This window comes from Esox lucius, chromosome 8 (assembly GCF_011004845.1).
Source record: "Esox lucius isolate fEsoLuc1 chromosome 8, fEsoLuc1.pri, whole genome shotgun sequence".
NCBI classification, from domain to species: Eukaryota; Metazoa; Chordata; class Actinopteri; order Esociformes; family Esocidae; genus Esox; species Esox lucius.
This window is the reverse complement of record NC_047576.1, coordinates 17488027-17506564: the sequence shown is the minus strand read 5'-3', so window position 1 is coordinate 17506564 and position 18538 is coordinate 17488027. Positions and strand designations below refer to the sequence as shown.

At 41.5% G+C, this 18538-nt stretch overlaps 1 protein-coding gene across 1 annotated transcript in view; it reads right to left on the bottom strand.

Moving 5' to 3' along the window:
* Positions 1–18538, bottom strand: part of LOC105011714 (spermatogenesis-associated protein 16) — a 92291-nt gene that overhangs the window by 15005 nt on the left and 58748 nt on the right. Inside the window, exons 5-9 of the mRNA XM_034293785.1 lie at positions 10776–10860; positions 8772–8922; positions 8565–8678; positions 6909–7061; positions 3161–3273 (exon numbers count right to left, since the gene is read on the bottom strand). Coding sequence (XP_034149676.1) covers positions 3161–3273; positions 6909–7061; positions 8565–8678; positions 8772–8922; positions 10776–10860 — 616 coding nt within the window. The remainder of the gene's footprint in view (positions 1–3160; positions 3274–6908; positions 7062–8564; positions 8679–8771; positions 8923–10775; positions 10861–18538) is intronic.

Here is an 18538-nt window from a genome sequence, read left to right as displayed (position 1 = left end):
GCAGTTGCTTCAATGCATTTAGGGGTGTGGTCCTGGTCAAGACAATCTTGTGAACTCCAAACTGAATGTCAGAATGGGAAAGAAAGGTGATTTAAGCAATTTTGAGAGTGGCATGGTTGTTGGTGCCAGACGGGCCGGTCTGAGTATTTCACAATCTGCTCAGTTACTGGGATTTTCACGCACAACCATTTCTAGGGTTTACAAAGACTGGTGTGAAAAGAGAAAAACATCCAGTATACGGCAGTCCTGTGGGCGAAAATGCCTTGTTGATGCTAGAGGTCAGAGGAGAATGGGCCGACTGATTTAAGCTGATAGAAGAGCAACTTTGACTGAAATAACCACTCGTTACAACCGAGGTATGCAGCAAAGCATTTGTGAAGCCACAACACGCACAACCTTGAGGCGGATGGGCTACAACAGCAGAAGACCCCACCGGGTACCACTCATCTCCACTACAAATAGGAAAAAGAGGCTACAATTTGCACAAGCTCACCAAAATTGGACAGTTGAAGACTGGAAGAATGTTGCCAGGTCTGATGAGTCTCGATTTCTGTCGAGACATTCAGATGGTAGAGTCAGAATTTGGCGTAAACAGAATGAGAACATGGATCCATCATGCCTTGTTACCACTGTGCAGGCTGGTGGTGGTGGTGTAATGGTGTGGGGGATGTTTTCTTGGCACACTTTAGGCCCCTTAGTGCCAATTGGGCATGGTTTAAATGCCACGGCCTACCTGAGCATTGTTTCTGACCATGTCCATCCCTTTATGACCACCATGTACCCATCCTCTGATGGCTACTTCCAGCAGGATAATGCACCATGTCACAAAGATCGAATCATTTCAAATTGGTTTCTTGAACATGAAAATGAGTTCACTGTACTGAAATGGCCCCCACAGTCACCAGATCTCAACCCAATAGAGCACCTTTGGGATGTGGTGGAACGGGAGCTTCGTGCCCTGGATGTGCAACCCACAAATCTCCATCAACTGCAAGATGCTATCCTATCAGTATGGGCCAACATTTCTAAAGAATGCTTTCAGCACCTTGTTGAATCAATGCTACATAAAATTAAGGCAGTTCTGAAGGCGAAAGGGAGTCAAACAGTATTAGTATGGTGTTCCTAATAATCCTTTAGGTGAGTGTATATGGTTTCTTCTTTGCATGGTAGAGTTTTAACTTGCATTTGTAGATGCAGAGACAAACTGTGTTCACAGACAGTGGTTTTCAGAAGTGTTCCTGAACCCATGCAGTGATTTCCACTACGGAATCGTGTCGGTTTTTAATGCAGTGCCGTCTGAGGGCCCAAAGATCACGGCCATCCAATCGTCTTTTTGGCCTTGTCCCTTGTGTACACAGACTTCTTTAGATTCTCTGAATCTTTTAATTATATTATGTACCGTAGATCAGGAGCGATTCTAGGGTCAGAGCTTTAGGGGTGCTGAGCACCCAATGAGCCCCACTGCCACCACCCACCCTCTTTTCATACAAAAACAAAAAATATGTCTAATGAAAAATAACTTTATCATTTTAACATTGGTTCAACTCCAAAATCCAGATTTTTCTTTTCTTTTTTTTGAGACCTTTTCTGAGAACCAGCTTAATTGTGAAAGTTCACACAGACAGCCCCCTGTAACAAACACAAAACCATCTTCACTCAGCTGGTTTTCCTGACCGTTAACCCCATGTGCCTCATTTTGTATCAACTTTCTTTTATTGTCTAGTTTGATTGTCAGCCACAATTGAAAAAAAACAGATATAAATTCATTTAAAAAGCCACAGTGAGTGTTTTCACACATACAGGTGGTATACAGTGATATGTTTGTTTTCACTCTGTGCCAAACGCCAGGGCTTCATGTTTCCATGATGACTGACCAGAAAAGACGCACGTGATGTCATGTTTACATGACTCCCGATTGTTAAAATGAGTATCAAATTAACGATAAACTTTAACAACAGAGACACACGTACGCAGTTTTTTATAATAAACACTTATTATAGGTGTACCGTGATTCAGGATACTGACTCCAGTACTCATCGATATGGTTTCGGAATCGGAACAACTCTAGGTAAAAGGAAAGAAGTGTGAGACACAGCTTTGGAGCAACTTAGCTGATTCACAACACTACATAACGGGTTCTCACTCTGCGTGTGTTTCGCGCTGGATGACGGTCGTGCTGAGCGGTGCAGGTACAGAGGAGAAGTAGAAGAAGAGAAACCATTTGCTAAGCGAGGATGTTTTCATTTTCATCCTTAACACATACAATTTTAAACCACAAACTACAGAGTATGTTTTGGACATTATTTAACCTTGTGAAAGACGAACAAAAATGTTAGAATAACAACATTTCTTACTCCAAGTTTTAGGGGTGCTGAGCTCCTTTTTTGGGGTGCTGAAGCACCCCTAAAAAGGGGCTAGCCTCGCCCATGCCGTAGATGATGAGATCCCCAAACTCTTTCCTATTTTCCATTGAGAAACATTATTCTTAAAATAGCTGCGAACATTAGTAGCGGTGAACACCACTAATGGTGAACATTACACAGCTTTTCTGGTCTTTTGTTGCCCTGTCCCAGTTTTTTGAAAAGTGTTGCTGGCATCAGGGACTATATTTTTCAAGAAACAATAACAGTTCTCAGTTTCAACATTTGATATGTTCTCTTTGTCGTATAATCCTTTGAATACTGGGTTTAAATGATTCTCACACTATTGCGTTTTGTTTTTATTTCCATTTTACACAGCGTCCCAACATGAGAAAGGGTTTTGAAATGAAGATATAGTTACTGTTAATGCCTCTGAAACAGACGCAATTTGTTAGGAGAATGTGACAGAGCGTCCTGACTTGATAGGCTAAACATCACAGCGGGGAGCTACTCAAGCTCTTAAAAGCTGCTGCCTTGCTTGCCAGAGAAATGAGCCCTAACAACTGAGCCGCGGCTGGGCCGTGACGACTTTCACAGGATCCTGCTCAGTGAGAGGAGAGGGTAATTGACGGATTGAGCGCAGGTTGAATGGGTGTTCCAGGATGGTGATAGCCAGCGCCTTTTGTTGCAGGTTAATAATCAGTATAGTCCCACTCTTTTTAGGACGTTTTCTGGGTTTCTTTCCCCCCTCCGATGCTGCTCAGTTTTCCTCAACTCAAAGCAAGTTGCCATATACCCACAGCTAGTTTGGTGCACTTAATAAAATCTAAGACTGGTAGGATCCGCCTGCTGAATGTGTCACACAGTCTCCTTATGTCCTCTGGGTTGCCGCAGCCGAATGGAACGCTGAGTCCTGAACAAAACAAACAAGTAAATACAGTCAGTCAAGGCAGCTGAACCTTAGTGTACACTTTTTCTCTTCTAAGGAGAGTGGACATTCACTGTCCATATATATTTTCCTCAAGGCTTTTATTGACAGTAGGAATCAGAGGGAGCAGGCGAAGTGGAGACGTATGAAGGGTGTGGAGAGGTATTTAACCCTGGTGTCTGATGGGCAGCTGCATATGGGCTTGGGCAGGGACCATGGGCAGGGACCATGGGCAGGGACCATGGGCAGGGACCATGGGCAGGGACCATGGGCAGGGACCATGGGCAGGGATCATGGGCAGGGATCATGGGCAGGGATCATGGGCAGGGACCATGTGTAGGGACCATGTGTAGGGACCATGGGCAGGGACCATGGGCAGGGACCATGTCTCTGCACAACCTGTTAGTTTACTATAAGTTCACGCTAGAACACGGAAATTATGGAAGGTTAGACTTTAACTCCTGACTTTTAACACACTCCTTCTGGTGCTCATGTACGGTTGCAGCATGGGTTGGAATCTTTCCCTCTGCTCTTTCAGCAAAAACTGTCCACTATATCTTTACCCACTGTCTCTCATGAGCATAAAATATATATGACAGAACAACGTGCAGTGGCTGTTGTTCTTTATTCTAGATGTGGGATCTACAGGGTGTCTGGTGCAATCTTTGTGTCACACGCAATTGTATCCTCTTAAATAACCTAACCAGAAATCCATATTCCCCATTCCTTCCCCCTAAACCTAACCCTTAACTTAACCTCAAAAATAAATGTTTATGCCTAGCATTAATGTGTAATTCTATCCCTAAACCAAACCAATTTCACCTAAACCTAAGTTACCCCAGTTCTAACACTTTCTCATTGTTCATTTTTCCTAGTGGTGACATGCCAGGAAAACTTGTTTGGACCTATTTTTCAGGCTAAACTATATTATATCATATTCACAATGACGTGGAACACCCACAACTGCCACGGTCATGTCCCCTATCGGTGAGCTCAGAGACACAATCCCACCGGCCCCACCGGCAAATGACCAGTGGCTTAAAAGACCCATGCAGCGCTCATGTCTTTGATACTTTAGACAAAGGCATCGATCCCCCACACAGTCCTTTGAAGAGAGCAAACACTGCTGACCTCCTCAGCCTGGTCTGTCTGTTGCACTACTGAAGAAATGAACTGACAAACAATGATAGAAGCCCGCTCAGCCACCAAAATGGAGACTCCATCTGTAATTGTTTTGTCAGAGCAGCACGGTCAATTCTTCAACATCTCTCTTGGGTGCTCCCTAGACCATGTGGACTGAAACATAAATGTACAATACAGAAGCTCTATGGTTCCATTTAAATCTGTAACACGATTCAGGTCATTCTTTTTCAGTTCACTAATTGCTCTTTTGAGAAATCAGATCAGTGCTGAAAAAGAGCTGATGTAAAATTATGTGATTGATCAAATGATAAATTACTGGAAAAAGATTTTCAACTGTGGGTGCCTGTGTTATTAACAGCCTAAACTTGTCTCATCTAAACATTGGGAATATTGGGCCACCCCTTGATGCAATGATTGCCACATGACTGGGTACAAAAGGCAAAACTACTAATAACAAAATTGACACAAAAATGTAATTTACATTCCAGCAAGTAAACCAAATTCAGATTCTTCCTCATAGAAAAGCCTTGAACACAATCGGAAATTTGTAATGTTCATGTAGTTCTGGAATTGACTAGAATTTAAATGGTATTGACCCAAACCCGGCAGCTGAGGTAATGATCTGAAACCATGGTCAATTTTCATACCAGCCTCAAACCCATTTGTTATAAGCCTGTGGCACTGTAGTGTGCAACAACAACAGGCAACCTGAATAGCCTTATTGAATATCCTTTGTCAAATTTGTGGTTTCGGAAGCAATTGATCAATCATACTCATGGGCAGAGAATTAAATGCTATTCATTTTTACATAACAGAAAACAAACATAGGGGGAACACAGTTGACAGATGGACACCACTTGAGCATTCAATATGCCTCAGCTAAGGTTACACGATTTAAGGAACTTTTAATCATTTCTGTGGTTGTCCAGAAATGTATTCCCTCCTGTTTCTGGAAACCCTGCAGCAAGTATTGGGGGGGGGGAACGGGAGTTTATTGAAAGTCCCCAGATTTTGCAACCCTCGACAGAGCGGTGATGTCTTTGGTGTTGTGAGTGTGAAGGTGCTGTAAGGACATGGGGCTGAGAGTGTGACACGATCAGCAGATCAAGGGCAAAGGTCACAGTCGCTTCCCTCATGTGTAATGTCATCGGGGCGAGTGACTTGAACACCTCAATGTGCTTCTATGTACTTCAGTATTCTGCATCATCTCTGCGGCCGCTTTTGGAGCCAAGAAAACCACTCGACTGACTCTCAGTTGTTGGAGTTACACGTCCATAATAAAGCGAGTGCTTTGTTCACATACACACTCCAGTTGACTTAGACAGATGTACAAACTCACAAGAAAAACTAGGTTTAGAAGGGCAGTCAACTGCAGTTGGTAAATATTGGACTAGACAACATACCTCTTCATTTAGTATATTCTGATGTTTATTCTCAATTCTCTTTTATAAACAGGAAGGTTCAAATCCTAAAGCCTGAATGACTAAAAGCTGTGTATGATACTGTATAGCAGGGGTATGACATCACATTGCTTTTTAATGCATTTGTAACCAGTTTGTAATTGCTTTAAGGTATCTCTGGGTTTTTGTGGTATATTACCAATATACCATGGCTGTATCCAACACATTTTGCTTAAGTATATAGTGTTTCCTTGTATGTCATTTTCTTATTATGTCTGTGTTATCTTTGGAAAGAGTGTTGAAAATGAGTCGATTTTTAACTGACTTACCTTGGTAAATAGAAATATTACACAGTAATCAGTAGTGTACTGTGGAATAATCAGTAGCTAGTCCACAGGTGCTTAGAGCCTATATTTTGTTATTTACGGTTAGTGACCATTTACCCGTGTGCACAGCAGTGGAAAGGTATGATCTCTTTCCTTATGTTCAGATGGGAAGGACATACAGAAATGTAAGTATTTTAAGAAATTCTTTATGAATTTGAGCCAAATTTGTTATCAGTAATGGGAGTGAATTATTTGCACCAATACACAAATGTGTAAATTGTTTGTTGGAGAAACCAACATTATATGTCTTTGACTTACTATTGAAAGCTATAAATAAAAATGGTACATCTCCAAACCATTTTGTCTGATGCTGTTTAACAATTTCAATCCATCTAGGATTTTATCTTTCACAACTAATTCCAAGCATTTTTTGTATTACATGTGAAATACATATTAGAAATACTATTTGAATGATAGATAGTCTATAGTTTTAGGGACATCTTATTAGATGTGTAAATGTAGTAGTATATGAAAATTGTGCAAAGACAAATTTTACAAACCAGTCAGGATAACCAGTTAGGATGGCCAATCTTGAAACTGGCCATCTTAAACGTTGTCTTTGAGTGTGAAAGTAAGCAGCTGCAATGTTTCCACACATAAAATTATACAACAAATTTAATTTTGAGCCTTTATGCTGATTTTCATGTGCTAGCTAACAGTAAAACGTGCTAGGCAGTGAGCTGTACAGAACCTGTGAAAGAGGGCCAGGTCCTGTTGGTGAGTTTGCTGAGGAAGTTGCCATCCTCTCCGTTCCTGAAGCCCAGAGTGACGATGTATCTCTGCTGAGCAGATGGGGGGTTTCTCCAATCTGTGGTCTGAGGCAAGAGGTGACCACCACTGGGGTCTGGGGCAGGCAAAAAGAGACAGGACAGATGGGGTCAAAAACATCATAAGTACATCTTAATCTCAACACTGCATTGAGAAAACACTTAACAGGTACCACCCAGAGACAAGCATTAACACAGTTTGCCCAAATTTCAGAACGACCACCATGTTCGCACCTTATGTATCTGACTGGTGCATTGAACTCAATGTACTCTGGGTACAACCCATGTTCCTGTCAAATCAATATAATCCAGTACAATTGTTGCTGTATCTACTGTTTGTGTGAGAATGGTATATACCCTGTGTCTGCTTGAGTCAGCTGATTCTCACAAAATGTTGAAATAGGAATGGACTTTTTATGTGCTACAGGCTTTCACCTGGCTGTAAACAGTATATTCAATAGCACGCAAATGTCTTCCCTTTCATTGGTTAATGTCCACATGTTTTTTTCCATAAATGCATTAAAGTTCAGAAATATATATTTTTTTAATCGGCCAGGGTAATTCATGTTAATACAACTCACAGCAGGGGGTGGATGTCTTCTCCAGGACATTCCAGTGTTTGGATTACAACTCTTTTGCATTCCAAATGTCAACATAAACACTATTTAGTACACAATTTTTAAGGAGGGCTAATAGGGAATAGGGGACCTATATAGGGAACAGGGTGCCATTTAGGGTGTAGGGTGTGTAAAAAACGTGAAGTAATACTCAGAAACCCAGCTGCTGAGGTGTATTATAGTGATACTGTAGCTAATTCACAAACTGAATGTTTCTCCAGTTATTCAGTTATTGTTGCTTGTAAAGATCTTGGTGCTTATAGCTGGCGGAGGTCACCATGGAGATAGCTGCTAGTGTGTAGTGTGTAGCATAGCTCTCAATGTACTTTACGGAGCAATTTCACACTTATATCTGAAATGTTACTGACTACGTTGCCACAACATATATCTTTTGGGTCATATGTCCACAGAATGTGTAATGCGTGCTTAAACAATGGTAACTACTGTTTGTGAGAATTGGGATGCCTGATGCCAAAAAAGAGAGTATTGGCTACTTCACCCATATTTGATGTGTGGAACAAAATCGCGTGTAGTTCAGTAGTTTGCAAACGCAGGTCACAGTCTTACTGTGGTGGGAGCAGCAGTTACCTTAGCCTGAATTGTAACTTTAAATCAAGACATACAGAGATCCTCAGCGCCCCCCCCCCCCCCTTCCCTGGACTGCAGCTCAAGCCTCGCCCTGGAGCAGTCTGGGAAATCTGACCTGCTCCATGGACATATGCCCCAGTCAGAACCCATGTCTTGGTGCCCAGGGTAAATAAGGGTTAATGGAACAAGGGCACGGGAGGCTAAAAAGAAACACCTTAACATGGCTGAATCACACGGGGAGGGGGGCAGCTTATTGAAAGTGAGTTGTGGGTGTGAAAGATGTGTAACGGTTTTGATAGGAGCGGATGGGGCAGAGATGAGGAGATGTGAAGGCATGGCCGGCTAATTAAGGTAGTAGCTGTGAGTGTGTTTGACCTCGTCTAGTCTGTGCTTCAGCCTGCGGGCCGACAGTGAGGACAGGCAACCTCACAGCCCCTGCCGTGAGGAAGGTGTGGGGGCGAATGAGGTTCATCTGGCTCACAGCTACATCTGAAAGGGAGGGCTGTGTGTTTCTAAAGGTCGAATCACGGAGAGATGTAAGACAAATCGGCCTTCTTCCCTTCCACCTGGTTTATTCCGTACCTGTGAACAGGTAGCCTGTAAAGGCGGGGTGCTGTGTCTTGAAGGTCTTTTCAGCTTTGGCAATACAATTCCCGACAGAGTCCCCGGCGGCGAGCGGGGTGTACATGACAGAAAAGCCGTCCTCTACAATGATTGCCTCCTCCAACAGAGCCTGGGAATGCAGAGCCGTTACAGGGAGTGGGAGAAGGAGAGGGGTGAGGGAGAAGGAGGGGGGGAGGAGAAGGAGAGGGGGAGGAGAAGGGACGACTGAGAGCACTAGTGTTGTCAAAGTGACTCATAGCCCTGATTTCCTTATTCAGAGGTAGATACTTCTAAAATGAGTTAATTAAAGCAGAGCTGCTTCAGATACTATGTTGAGTTGAATTTTTCATGCTGCTACAAGACCTTCTACAGTACATTTCCTGATTTGGCCATTAAAGGTTGCGTTTACTCCCGCTGATTTCTTTGATTCACTGGACTGAAAAAAAATTCCACTTAGAACAAAATATTGAATCATTATTTTTCCTCACATTGCCATACTTTCCAATGGGTTGATGTGAAAAATGTCATGTTTCAATTGGGAAAATAGTTATGTTTCTGGACTAATCTATTCCCCACTAAATCTACGTTGAATGAGCGATAACAGATAATAGATTGGGAATTAGCATGACTTTGGTGTTACCATGACCTTTGACATTTATCTGAAACTAAACCGATATGGTGAACCCTACTTTTTTATTTTAAGAAAAAAATCATACCCTTCTACTATTTAGGTCTCTATGCATTTACTTATTCTTGTTAAATAGGCAGATTACGGTTACTTGAAAACAAAATCATTTCTGCCTTTCAGCTAGCTAGCAACATTTTAACCACCTCTATTGATAGCAGTAAAGATGAAAGACCTGTGACACAGTAAGTCTCATCCTAATAAACAAAGTTATATTTTACAGTACACTTATTACATTTAGGGATATGGCATTATGATGTAACAACATAGAATTTCCAAGCCATTAGTCTGCAGTCAAGGAAATATATCCCAATGCCCTTAATAGAACTGACTTCCTTAAACATTAATTTCCATGTGCATGTTTAGTGAGAAAGTATCGCCTCAAAACTGGGAATGAGTTAGCTGAAAAGATTAAAATCAACCAAAAAAAGAAGCGGCATCAATGGTGGTCAGAAGTTTCTCCCCTGATAATATGACAAAGAAAACATTAAAAGTGGAGATTCTAAATGCGGGACTGTTAGTAAGGGACATGAAACCCAGAATGAGTAGAAGGTTGTTTGTGATGTCAGGAGATAGAAATGCACCCTTCTTAAGGGCCGTCAGGATAAACACACACACACACACAAACGTATTGAAATTCACATGGGGCGGAAATGAATAAAACGTAAGGTGCTTGATGTACTGTATACTAAAAGCTATCCCACGATCCTATTACTTCAAGCGGATGCAAATTCTGGCACAGATGCAGATCTGCTTGAACCGTCTTTCGAGGTCAAAAGCATTCATTTTGTCCTCCAATTTAAAACTCTGCAAACTTTCCTGACACTTGAAGTTAAGAAAAATTACTTCAGTGGGTGCAACATTATGGGTTTGCATGTATCCCTCCAACACTAAAGAAACTTGGGCTTTAGTGTGGTTGTTATGCTTGACATTTGCCAGGCAGGTAAAAATGGTCAAATCTAGCCAAGACTATACATGGACTTGTCAATTCTGTAACTTGTGTGATGGTGGTGGTGTAGATCATTAACGTAAGTGAACCACGTAATGTAACCCAGTTTGTGTGATTGAAGATGACGACTCATGGATGACCTTTGCATGTCGGTGTTTAGGTTAGGTTCACTACGCGCTCTTCTCTCAGGTTCATTATAAACGGTTTACTGCTATGCAGCGTTCTGCCTGATTGATATGCTAAGAGCTACCTCAGTCGGCAGTCTTTCAAGCAATAATCATTCATTGGGCTTTTGATTGGGCGGTGTTGCCCCCCCCCACCCCTATGCTCCGGGGCCATCTATTCTCACCTGCCAATACAGTTTGATGAGCTTGCTTATGTGTTCCTCTGAGCCGCCCGACAGCCAGTAGACCCAGTCAGCAATCATGGCACTCCTAATGACAAGGAGAGATACACGCAGACACTATTAGACAACTTTCAATCCCAATGTTACACTTTGTAGGGGAGAGGCACAAGAGACACACATTCAATAGCTAGGTGAAGACTGCATACCCAATAGGCAAGCAGAACAAAGAACTGAGGGGGGGTTTCGTTTTCTAAAATGGAACAGCACAACGCTGATAACATTATCAAAACAACAATATCAAAAGCAATATCAAAAAGTTGAGCAAAACAGCCAGAGACACAAGACCCAGTTTCCAATGTTCCTGCGATGTCAGGATAAATATTTGTCAAGAGGAAAGTAAATTCCTGGCATCCTGCAAAAACTGGCATTCAAAAACTTTCATCTCTTAATTGTGAATTTGCCCCATGTTCTCAGAATAATCAGGCTGCCAAAAAATACTAGAATAAAGTGCATATGACATATTAAGAAAACCAACATAAGGGACGAAAAAAAAGCCATTCTGTCACAAATCATCTCAGGAGCACTACGCCTGTAAGTAGATTTTGCACATGAGTAACCGTATAGCATAAGCGATTGCAAGGTCAGGTATTGTTTGTTTTACAAAGAGTCCCCTTGGGTTACTTTTAGCATGCCAAAACCCATCCGTGGCTGAGGGCTTCCAATGTAGCACACTGCTAGCTTACAGCACATCTCATCTGATGCTCCCTAATTCCTCCGCAAGCGTGTTCACCGATCATTCTCACGATGCAGTCATGTTACGTCGTCTTGGCAGCATTACAACCATGCTACTGTTCTAATGTAGGAACAGTGGAATTTCGTTCATTCGCTCAACCTAACTGTGGTGTTCGGTACTTTGGTAATCCCATGGACAGCCCATAGGTATGCATGCACACATGGTCAATTCATATATACCTATATAGCATATGTTAACATATAATATTTACAGCTACATGTATGTACAGAAAATATGTTTGTATGTATTTGTAATTGTTTTAATGTATTTCATACATATAATGAACATACAGATCCTTCGGGAAGTATTCACTTTCTCCACATTTGGTACCTAATTCATAATTGATTAAATAAACATATGTTTTGCCATAGAAAACACATGTTTAAAACTTAAATATTTTATGTGCACAAGAATTCAGACCCTTTGCCGTGACACTCCAAATTGAGGCCAGATGCATCCTATGTCCCTTGATCATCCTGGAGATCATTCACTGGAGTCCACCTGTGGCAAATTCGATTGATTGGGCATGATTTAGAAAGGCATCACACCAGTCTACATAGGGTCCCACACATCACATTGCTTCTTAGAGTACAAAACCAAGCCATGAGGTCCGAGGAACTCTCTGTAGACCTCTAAGATTTAAATTGTGAATTGTATCAGGGAATAGATAGGCTGTGGAAGGTTATTTAAAAAATTGTTGAAGAATTAAAAGTTCCCAAAGCACAGTGGGCTTAATCATTGTGAAATGGAATATGTAAGGAAGCACCAAGAATCTTATAAATGGCCATCCAGCCAAACAGGCCAGACAGTTATTTATCCATAAACTGTCCTGCAGAGTGAGCGGGCAGCTCTAACAAGCTAGTTATGTTGAGCAATAACTGACAACAGAGAAAAGCATTACAGATGTTCCAGATTATGATAGTTGTATCTGCCAGTAAATGCCAATGGTTATACAAACCAGGGGCCGTACTGACAAAACATTTTCCCTCTAAGAGGCTTCCAAAACAGCAGTAAAAGTTCCAAGCTAAGAGTGTTCTCTTAAAACCTATTCCCAAAGCTGCTGAGACCAACTATTACTAAGGAACAGGGAGAAATCTTAAGCTAAGAGAAAGGGCGGGGTTGACGCCGATGCTGTGGATGATGTCATGTTCCACGAACAAGCTGACTATACCCATAGTGATTGTTCTTATAGGGGAGGGGTCTCTGTCAGTTAATTCATCATAGCAATACTGTAAAAGAATGTGTCATGTTGCCATATTGAAATAAAAGTATTCAAATAAATATTCAAATGATTTGAATATCAAATAATGTTCAATTAAATATCCAAATAACACCCAAATAAAAATGTAGACGAAGTGTCACTGACCAAACATGAAACCAAGAATGATATACTGACTAGTCAAGTACATTTTCAGCTAATTGTCAGCCTCTTACATGTCTGGCAGCTTGTAAACAATTAAAAGGGATATGCATATAAGCAGCGTTTTAATTACCACACTAGAATCACCATGGCTGTTGAGCAAACCAAACTGGATGCAAAAACAGATTTTACTTCTTGGCCAACTTGTGCTTGAAAGGCATTATTAAAAGGAAGATATGTAGTTGGAGTAACTTCTAAAAACCCAAAAAGGGTGGGAAAATATTTGCTTGCAAATAAATGTGTCTTTCCCACTTCTGTGCAGAACCACTGACGAGTGTAAAAAGCGCTGGTATTCTTTGTAGTCTCAGGCAAGGGCAGACATACAACTTCCACAGGTAGTAGGACTTATCAGTCAATGTATTTAACCTATTCAAAAATTATCATAAATGTATATATATATATATAAATAAAGCTTGCTATACATGTCATTGCAGATTATATGAACATGTAATCTATAATTTTATACATTTATTAGGAGGATGCTCAGCACCCAGGACTATCCTATTGCCTCCGTGGTGTACAGCGTCCTCAAACACCAGCATAACGGGGCTGATTGCGAGGCAGATGGCCGACAGCAGCCCTTTTAGGATTGTTTGTAGGTTGGTTTTAGTGATTTAGGAGTCCTCTTGACTATTCCTAACTTTTCACAGATTTAGGAGACGTTTTTTGTGCTAAAACACTTTGTGAAATACTCTTAGGCCAAAAAGTTAGGACTGACACACCCATTGTCTTTAAGAGATTCTCCTAAATCAGCAAATTGGGAGCTACTTTTAAACCATTTTGTGAATCCGGCCTCAGGTATTTACAAATAAAAGTAAAATCTTGTTTGTGTATTTGCAATGACATTTAGGCATTATTCAATGGAACAATTCAGCTAAAGGAAAAATTCTACTTTTTAAAGTAGTGGGTGTTGTTCTAATCTGTTGCTTTTATTGTGGTAAAATCATCATCATCATCATCATCTCATCTCATCTTCATCCGCTTATCTGGTATCGGGTCACGGGGACAGCAGCTCCAGCAGGGGACCCCAAACTTCCCTTTCCCGAGCCACATTTGCCAGCTCTGACTGGGGGATCCCGAGGCGTTCCCAGGCCAGTGTCGAAATATAATCTCTCCACCTAGTCCTGGGCCTACCCCGAGATCTCCTCCCAGCTGGACGTGCCTGGAACACCTCCCTAGGGAGACGTCCTGGGGGCATCCTTACCAGATGCCCGAAGCACCTCAAATGGCTCCTTTCGATGCAAAAGAGCAGCGGCTCTACTCCAAGTTCCTCACGGATGGCTGAGCTTCTCAGGGAAGCTCTCCCTATCCCTAAGGGAGAAGCCAGCCACCCTTCTGAGAAAACCCATCTTTCGGTCATGACCCAGCCTTCATGACCATAGGTGAGGGTAGGAACGAAAATTGACTGGTATATCGAGAGCTCTCTTTTCATCACAACGCTGTGGTAAAGCAAATGCAATACCGCCCCCGCTGCTCCGATTCTCCGGCCAATCTCCCGCTCCATTGTCCCCTCACTCGCGAACAAGACCCTGAGATACTTGAACTTCTTTACTTGGGGTAACGCCTCATGCCCTACCCGGAGGAGGAACTCCATCGGTTTCCTGCTGAGAACCATGGCCTCAGATTTAGAGGTGCTAATCCTCATCCCAACCGCTTCTCACTTGGCTGCGAACCGGTCCAGTGAGTGCTGAAGGTCACAGACAGTTGATGCCATCAGGACCACATCATCCGCAAAAAGCAGCGATGAGATCCCCAGGGAACCGAACTGCAACCCCTCCCCACCCCGACTACGCCTCGATATCCTGTCCATAAAAGTTACAAACAGGATTGGTGACAAAGCGCAGCCCTGGCGGAGGCCAACCCCCACCTGGAACGAGTCCGACTTACTACAGAGAACCCGAACACAGCTCTCACTCTGGATGTACAGGGATTGGATAGCCCTCAGAAAGGACCTCCTCAACCCATACTCCCCCAGCACCTCCCACAGTATCTCCCGTGGTAAAATCATGTAGTTTATTTGAGCATCTAATATAAAACAAATGATGCATTAGGATTTGTTCAGGATAGAGAACAACTTTGCTGGCTACAACCTTCAGAAGCAACATTATAGTAAGCCTACAATAAAATTGTTTACAGTTTTTATCTGGGCATGCTTTTTGGAAATGAAATAGCTCTGGCAGCGTAAAGTCCATCTTCAGCCTCGCTAGCAATTGCTCAATTCTTATAACAATTCCAAGTAGTAAGTAGATACTAGTAAGCCTATTACTGGCTAATAAGCTGTTAAAATGGCCAGTGGCAAAAGTCATACATTTCATAGATGCTATTTGTGGTGAAGGTAAACGTAATAAGAAACAATAGTTAGTTTAACACAATGGTTAATGGTGTCCAGCAAAATATCCAAACTTGGCATATTGTTAATGCGAGACAAAATGATCTAATGTAGCTTAGAGGCGTAGTGGTTAAAGACACAGCCTGACACAGGAGACATCCCGGTTTCAAATCCAGCAACAGCATTCATCCCTTTTAATCACAGGCTGGCCAAACTAGGCTTGCCTGGTTCCTTTTTTTTATTTCTAGATTTATTTGAAACACAATATAATACCCCTGAATAAATAACAAATCAAAAGGCAAGACTCTACTATCTCTGGTACCACATGAACAGCCTTTATCAGTGGGTTTGAATCACATCCGCTGGTGCATAGAGTTTACTTAGTCAGGTCATGTGACTAAGACTGTATGTGAAACAATATCAATGTCAATCATAATGCCATTGGGAATCCGCACTGAAACTGCCTTACTCCAAAAAAAAAAAGAAAGTGTCAATGATAGGCCTACTTATTATTTGATAATGTTGCACTCAAAATCTTTACTCTTATTATAAGGACTTGCTTTTACGATAGGAGATGAAACAACAAAACTTGGATGTCAACCACCTACATGTGTTCACTAGAGGCATGCAGAAGCATGCAGTCTATTAATATATAACAATAGTCTGGTAAACAAGTATTTAATTAGTCTTCCACTGTCTCTGGAACAATGGGTAAGTGATTATTACATTGTTATGGCAGAAAAACAATTTGAAGAATGCTATAGGTAGTTGTATCAACAACTGCATCCAATTAGGATGTTATTGTTATGTTAAAAGCTTGAAATACACTGCTCAAAAGAATTGAGGAAACAATAACACACACCGGGTCTCGATGAAGGAAATATATTAAAGATCAAACTATTTACTGTATATTGTATAATTCATTGAGAACACAATGAAGTAACAATGGTCAATGGAAAACAAAACCACTAACTGATTGAGGGCTGGATACAAACTCAAACTGAAAATCAAAGTAAGCAATTGAAATCACAGGCTGTTCCAACTTGCGAGAATTTCATCACAGCAACTCATAATGTGACTCAGTAGTGTGTATGGCCCCCCATGTGCCTGTATGCACCCCTGACAATGTCTGGTTAGTTTGGTCAGAAACATGCACACCAGTAGTCAGCTGGAGGTCATTTTGTAGGGTTCTGGCAGTGCTCCTCCTGTTCCCCCTTGCACAAAGGCCCTGTCCAGCTGTCCTCGTGTAACGGGCCGTCTCCTGGTATCTCCTTCATGCTCTTCAGATTTTACGGGAAGATACAGCAAACCTTGTTGCAATGGCATGTATGGATGTGCCATCCTGGAGGAGCTGAACTACTTGTGCAACCTGAATTGGCTGCAGGTACCACCTCATGGTTCCAGTAGTGACAAGGACACTAGCAAACCACAAAACTGGAGAAGAATCAGTCAGGAAGTATAAGGAGAGAGCAATTGTCTGTCGCTACCACCTGCAAAACCATTCCCTTTTTGGGGGTTGTCTTGCTGTTGCTTCTTCCGTGCACCTATTGTTACTTTCATTTGCTCCAAAACAGGTGACATTGATTCACAATCACTAATGCATCCTAACTTTAGGTTTAATTGACTTGGTGTTATACTGTAATGATTATGTGTTCTATACATTTCTTGAGCAGTCTATTACAAATATAATAAAATGTGTTTTCAAAGCTAATAGCTAATTTTAGCAGCTATTAACAAAAATACATTCAGAGCAAATGAAGCATACCCAACATCTTTCAGTAACGTTATTGTAATAAATTATTGTACGTCTTAAAGATCTACATTTACAAAACATTTATAAGGGCTTTGCACTCTGGTTGATATGAATGGCTTCAGGTGTGTAAGAGGGAACAATGATCATAGAATATCTGTGCGTAAAAACATTCCTGACACTGTGGGACATGGACTGACTGAACAGGTGAGCATCACAACAAAGACCAGAACCTATAGTTTATAATAAATCCCAAAGTTTACACAGAATGTTCTTAATGTCCATGATATAAAGTATATGTGGTGCAACATACCACTGAAACAGATTTTTTTTGCTTTTGCCTTTTAGTACATTAACTATTTTGCATTTTAGTACATTAACTCTTTTGCCTTTAGCATGACAATTCTTTCAGTGGAGAATTGTCCGATGAGTAAAAGTTGGCTATATGGCAAGCCTGTGGTGGTTGTTGGGTGAATGTAAAAGGCCATTTTTGTCTGTAGATTTGCCATGAAGTAGTGTAGTGCCATGAAGACCTGTATGTGTTTTCAGACAATGTTAAGTATCTTGTTCAAGTTTAATTCAAACTGAAGTAAATTAGAGCCACTTAAATACTTAAAATGAGTGGAACAAGTCCAGTTCTGTTCTGGTGACATTCCATATGATATGTTGTTGTCCGTGTGAATTTCAAACATAATATGTGTACAAGATATTTTTAAACAAATGTTATAATATATTTGATAAATATATAACAACATATTTTAAGAGATTTTTCTGAAATTTTCTAAAAATTATTTTGCCATTTGTTAGCTATTATTTATGCATATGGCAGACTAGTTAAACACATATGGACCCAAAACGTAATCAAACATCTATATAACATTCAAGGGGTCTAGTTCAACGAGGTTGATCCAGGCCTGTAGACGTTCGGGAAATGCTTGGGCCTGTCAGGTTTTTGTCTCCCCTGTTTCCAGCGGGTTAGAGCTGCCAGACATGCTTTGTGCTGAGATCACTAGAAAATAATCCTTGTAATTGGTCATTATTGTTTCCTGTGATGATGGCACAGCTCTGAGGGATGGATGGGCCAGGATTTTTAGAGAGTGTGTGAGAGACAGGCCGAGATGGGGGGAGGGGGGGGGGTGCAAGCATGGTGGAAGCCATCATCACAGGCCTAATCAATGAATCTCATGAGAGCACTCACTGGTGGATGTTTGAGAAAGGGAAACTCAATTGACTCTCCCCAGAGAGGGACACAACTGATTGTTCAGTGTTGGACTAGCCTCTATTGACTCCAGTGAGCTCAATAGATATTAGGGAGGTTGGGACTCATGCCCAGTTAATGGGTGTGAAGTACATCTACTAATCCCCAGAGTCTCACAGCAGTCCCACAAGTGACTGGCCAAAAGCATTGATAGCTCTCTACGTATAGTCAAGTCCATAATTACTGGCAACCTTAGAAATATATTGTTGTGAGCAA